This window comes from Hermetia illucens, chromosome 5 (assembly GCF_905115235.1).
Source record: "Hermetia illucens chromosome 5, iHerIll2.2.curated.20191125, whole genome shotgun sequence".
NCBI lineage: Eukaryota > Metazoa > Arthropoda > Insecta > Diptera > Stratiomyidae > Hermetia > Hermetia illucens.
Genome location: NC_051853.1, coordinates 4839727 through 4845418, shown reverse-complemented (window position 1 = coordinate 4845418; position 5692 = coordinate 4839727). Strand labels below are relative to the sequence as shown.

Here is a 5692-nt window from a genome sequence, read left to right as displayed (position 1 = left end):
CGACTCATTCGGCGTCAGGTAAACGCTAAAAAACGTTATCCCTAAACACCGGATCCAGGCAAATCCGTCCCCCCGGCCTTCGGCAAGAACACAAAGTCGAACGTCGTCCCGAACCCAGATGGCAGCGGTGCCCGATAAGTCGAGATACCATGAAGACGGGTCCTTGTTTTGGTATTGCTCGCTAATCAGCAATAGATCAGCATTTACTTCCGCAGCGAACTGTGCTAGCAACTGGTGAGCGGTTGCACTCTGGTGCATGTTAATTTGCAAAATGCGGATCATGGCGTTCGCACCCTAGCCCTCTCCAATTCCGCCCTGAAGATCGGACACCGTCCCGAGCCCGCAGTGTGTGCGACGCTTTCGCCAGACGCGCCACGATTCCTGCAGAGAACACAACTCTCGCTTTCCTTGCAAGTCTTCGCTTGAGGACCCGCTTGGCCACATCTCCGGCATGCTGTCCTCCTGTCCGGACCCTTACAAGCTGCTGACGTGTGCCCATAGTCCAGACACCTGTAGCACTTGGTGGGGACTACCCGCATTCGTACCCTGCATACTACCCATCCGATTTTGATTCTCCCGCTGCTAAGGAGTTTCCTCGCATATTGCTCGGGGACATCCACCACGACAAGTTTTTAGCCTCGAGCATTTACAGAGGTAATACCTACTCGGGCATTGGTTACCTCTGGACATTCACGCTTTAGCGCCTCCTCTACTTCGACCTTTTCTGTGAGGCAGTCAAGATCCCGTATTTCTAGAGAGCACATGGGTTCTAGGCTGGAAACAAGAGCCTTCTCCCCCAATAGCCCCTTGACCGCTTCGCAGAACGTGCTCTTGCTGGTCGTCTTTGGGCCCAGTTCGACGAGAACTCCACCACTCCTCGTTTTCCGTATCGAAGACACCTCTGCTCCGTTCTCCTCGGGTTTCATCCTGTAGCGGATTTCACTAAGGACTTCCGCAAATGTCTTGCCTTCCGTCGGCTTAATGAGCAGAGCCGACGGTCTAGTCCTTCTTCGTTTCCTCGTTTTTTCCACTACTGGCTTTGGGTTGGCAGCCTCCTTGTTTTTGGACAGACGTGTCTCTGGCGACGGAGCCCGTTGTTTCTTTTTATCCTTTTTCGCTTTCTTTTTTTGGGCCTTGGAGACTACTTCGATAAAGTCTCCTTCAGGCACGTCGTCCTCTTTCCGCTTTTTCCCCTGTTCACTTTGCAGAGGGCTATCTGCGGTCCGTTTGACGCAAGCAGCATTCTCAGCGGGGAGTGCGACTGTTTCTGCTCTACAATCGTCTTCCGCTGCTCTCCACGTGCGTCTATAAAAGGAAATGCGGTCCAGTAGTTCCTCCAGTTCCATCAGCCCGTTTTTGACGCCTTTGCTGACGTTTCTCTGAAGGAACGTTGCCAACCGCATACATTTCACCACTGCTGCGCACTTTCTGATGAGCCTTTCCTCTTCGGCTCTAGCGAGGACGGTCGAATGCACTTCCACACGATTTGTGTCCAAATCCATCTGCTCAGGACTAGCGTTTCTCACTGAGCTTACTTCCAAAACAGGGGCACTGCAAGGTAATGGAGTTCTCCGCACGGTCAATCGCGCCACTTGATGAGGCTTCCTCTTTATTTGGGCGCCCCGGTGTCTCATAGGGTATATCAGCCCTCGTTGCCTCTTTCACTGATCGCTGCGGTGAACGACGCATTTTTGTGCTCCGCCCAAACGCACCCAGCTTTTCCTCCTTGTCTGTTGTTTCGTCGTTTTTTTTTATAATTTTCAGAATATTCTCCATGAAAAAGGTACCAGCGCATCGTGTGCAAGGGAACGGGCCGCAATAGTCAAGAACGGGTATACCCTCGGGGACACAGCCCCTACCCCAGTTCCCTGAGGCCTGACCTACGCTTAGCTGATCCCGGGTCCCGAAGGGGCTGGCTCCTGATACACGTCGCAACTACCACCTTGGCAGAGCTACGCTCACATCACCCCGTCGACGCCGACAGAGAGTTATCGACGGCTCCGGAGACTCCCAGTGTGTCCCGACGTGTACCGGTCATTCGCGGTTCGCTCTTCACCGAGAAGCTTTCTCGAGGCTACTACCTAGGACGCAGGTATGCTGCCAGCTAGGGGGCAAAGGTTCTGGGTGACCGACTATAAAAGACAATGGATGACGTCTTGCGGTAATGGAGACGAAGATGTTGCGTTAGGCTAGTGGCGTGGTACCTTTTGATGTTGGCTTTTCTAATAATTTTGAAAAGAAAATTCCATCGTCTAAATTAAGCTATCTTTTATTGTAACAGCAGGAAAACCACAGAATATATAAATTATAAATGAGTTTCGTCTTAACATGATTTAACTTTTCTTCTTCCCCTTGGGATGATCATTGAGAGAAATCACTTTTTTTTTGTTTTTATTTTCACATCAGATAACGACCTATCGCGGCAGTGACAGAGTCCAGCCCAGGCACGCTCACTCTACGCCCTAGCATTGACGATTTGTACGAATTCGGGCTTGAGCGAAGCTCCGCCGACCAAAAATCCATCGATATCAGGCTGTGATCCCAAGTCCTTGCAGTTAGCTGCCGTCACCGAGCCTCCGTATTGGATACGAACGGCCGCTGCAACTTCTGGTGAAATATTTTCAGCAATCCATTTACGGAGAGAGGCGTGGACATCTTGTGCCTAGGGAAATCGCAAAATAAAGACACACAACTTACAAGGGAATAAAAATAAGCTTACCTGCTGAGGTGTGGCCGTTTTTCCGGTTCCAATGGCCCAAACGGGCTCGTAGGCAATCACGACGTTGGTCCAATCCTTCACGAATTCAGAGATGACCTTTGTCTGCCGGAAAACAACTTCTTCGGTCTTTCCAGCCTCGCGTTCTTGCAAGGTCTCGCCAATGCAAGCGATGACCTTCAAACCTTGTTCCAAAGCGTGTGCGCACTTCTCGCCGATCAACTGATCAGATTCGCCGAAGATCTGACGACGTTCGGAGTGCCCAATGATGACCCAGTCAGCCCCCACGTCCTTCAACATAGCAGGGGACACTTCCCCAGTAAAGGCTCCCTTTTCAACTTTGTAGCAATTTTGTCCGGCAACGGAGACGTTGGCGGGCAACAGACCGCGGGCGTACGATATGTAAGGGGCTGGGCATCCCACGACGACCTCAGCATTGGGGTCCAATGGTCCAGCGGTGAGGAACTTGCAGATGTCCGCAATGGCAGCCTTGCTGCCGTTCATTTTCCAGTTACCTCCAACGCAGAATTTTCGGCCCATTTTGGAACAGTTGCAACCTAAAGAAATAACAAAATCGTCAACTTCCATCCCACTAGCGAAAAGGCCGGGTCAAATATTTTACACGTAAAGAGAGGAAACTAGAAAAAGTCACACAAAATTGCCTGCGATTCGCAGCTTACGCAAACCATCCAAAAACTTAATTTTAAAGTAGATTATGACTTTGAAACTTATTTATTAAAACCTGATACGCACCACTTCAGAAAATAAGAAAATTCCACGGAGACGTTCGCTCTGCAATCTGCGGACTATCGCCAAGTCGACGGATAACCTTAGGTTGACCTTCTGCCAAAAACACTATGGTTCTTCTTCTTGCTGGCGGTATTCAGCACTCTTATCAGAATTCAGCCCAGGTGATAGCGAAAACCTCACGTATGAAATTTGGACCCCACGCGAGATGCACTGAAAATATTATGTCTGCTATCAGAACTTCAATTTACAAGCTAAATAAACCAATCTAATTCTATCTTCATTGAAATAAATCCTCAGAAAGCAATTACAGATTGAGTTCGTTATGAAATTTAAAGTGAGTAAAGTGCATATGGTAAAAATGGTTTGTGTATGAGATGGAAAGTTTCCTATAAAGCTTCTGGATGGAATCAACTATACTTTCGGTACGGTACAATAAACCGTTTTTCTAAGGGCAAAAACATTTTATACTCAATTCATTTTCTTCTGCTTCACAACTTAAAGAGAAAAAGAAGACGAGGCAGATCCCGAAAATACTACAAAGTGACCAAAGTTCCCATTTGGGGAGGCAACATAAATAAATTTTTGCTTCTCCTTTTGCATTGAGGGGAAGCCAACATAACATTAGGCAGGGTGGGTTGTTCTTTAATGTATGACAGTTTAGATGCGCAAGTAGGTAGCGAATATTAATCATAAAGTTAGGAAATATATTTTTTCAACATTAGGTATGAGAATAATTCTTTTATTGGCTTGAGTTTAAAGTTTATATAAAGCCTACTGATGAGTCCACTGGGAATGGACGTAATACGTATATAGACGATCCCAATAGGTTCTCTATACCCCAATTTAGGAGTGAAGTCTTCAGAGGTCCTCAAGCATCTCCCCTGTTCCCAATGATGCGCTGACCGACATTCACCAAACACACGTCCTCCAAAAATGATAGTATTAGGATAAATAGTATAGAGTAGTTCAAGGGCGGGACATATGGATTATGTCACAAGCCAGTAGTTTTACCCCAAAATAAGAAGTCAGGTTAGGTATATTAGAATATTTTTTAGGCTAACTCACAGAATACACATCGCAAGCAATTTAGGGATGTCTTCAGGCTGCATAGGTATACTGGTTTGCAGACTGAATTTCTTGACCTGTGGTGAGCTGAATCACACTCAAATGGCAACTCCGAGTTCCCCCATGACTGTCTCACTGAGAGATCGGTATTCGTCACCCAGCCAAAGGTTTGCCTGAGGTAGTTCCTGGCTGATCCGACGAATACAAGGATGCCCATTTGGAACGACCAGCCCCTGGCTTTAAAGTATAAAGCACATCAGGGAAAGTCTCGCTCAATCAGGAGCATTCTCATTTCATACTCTCACGCTACTCCTTATCTTCTTTCTTACCTCTGTTTGATCTTGAATTAAGAGGTCGGAGGACATCGAGCTGCCTTAAGTGAAATGTAGCTGCACCTCCATATTGGACGCTCATACTATTTCCAAATGAGAGGGGTAGCTGCTTCCATGCGAGAAGTCTCAGCCACCTATATGCACATCTGGTAGTAATATGGAAAACTAGATACGCATTAAAGATTGTTACACCAGCCTTACGGCAGATAGTGATAGCAACAAATGATAGGATGAGCTAGTAGCCAGGCGGCAGCAGAAAAGTGCTTGTTGACGACAAGGCCCCGTTACCGTAAAGGATTAGGGACCATGTAAGAAAGTAACAGCTGTTGTTGTTCGCTTGGATGTCTCTTCACTAGAACACTGAATAATAGAATGGTTACAGGCGGATAGTCGCGGGTCAAGCCAGCTTGCAATGTAGAATGCAAGTTGTCGCCCACACAATTCGTAAAACATTCAATTGGCCCGCCGTATCCGTGGTGAACGCGCTTAAGCGACAGAGTTCTTTAATTTAGAATTCAATTTTAGAAAAACGGTCCTTTTCAGGACCACAAAGTCCTTAAACAGAGAGTAAAATTTTCTTAAATAATCACAAGTGAAAATTAGAGATGCTAGTTCAGCACATAAATATTAAAAAGGAGATGCGCTTACCTATGAAAGTAATTTTCCTATCTTCACATAAGTTTAGTTAAAAGTAGAGGATCTTTTAATGCATATATATTTAGCACGATCGATATCGACAACTCAATAGCCAGAAATATTCGCAAAGCTCTTGACTGATCTAAAACATTTATTATTTTACTATTTACGTTCCCTTTTCGTAACCAAACTT

General features: G+C 46.4%; 1 protein-coding gene across 1 annotated transcript; it reads right to left on the bottom strand.

The window, feature by feature from the left end:
- Positions 1–2254: 2254 nt before the first annotated feature.
- On the bottom strand, positions 2255–3622 carry LOC119656671 (triosephosphate isomerase). The gene is made up of 3 exons (XM_038063154.1): positions 3470–3622; positions 2720–3273; positions 2255–2662 (listed from the first exon to the last, which is right to left on the bottom strand). Exons 2-3 carry the CDS (start codon positions 3254–3256, stop codon positions 2456–2458), a joined length of 744 nt encoding a protein of 247 aa, XP_037919082.1. The 5' UTR covers positions 3257–3273; positions 3470–3622; the 3' UTR covers positions 2255–2455.
- Positions 3623–5692: the final 2070 nt, after the last annotated feature.

Coding starts and splice junctions, on each gene's coding strand:
- LOC119656671 (XM_038063154.1), bottom strand. CDS start 3,256: ATGGGCCGAAAATTCTGCGTTGGAGGTAACTGGAAAATGAACGGCAGC. Junction 2,663..2,719: donor AAACGGCCACACCTCAGCAG/GTAAGCTTATTT, acceptor CGATTTCCCTAG/GCACAAGATGTCCACGCCTC.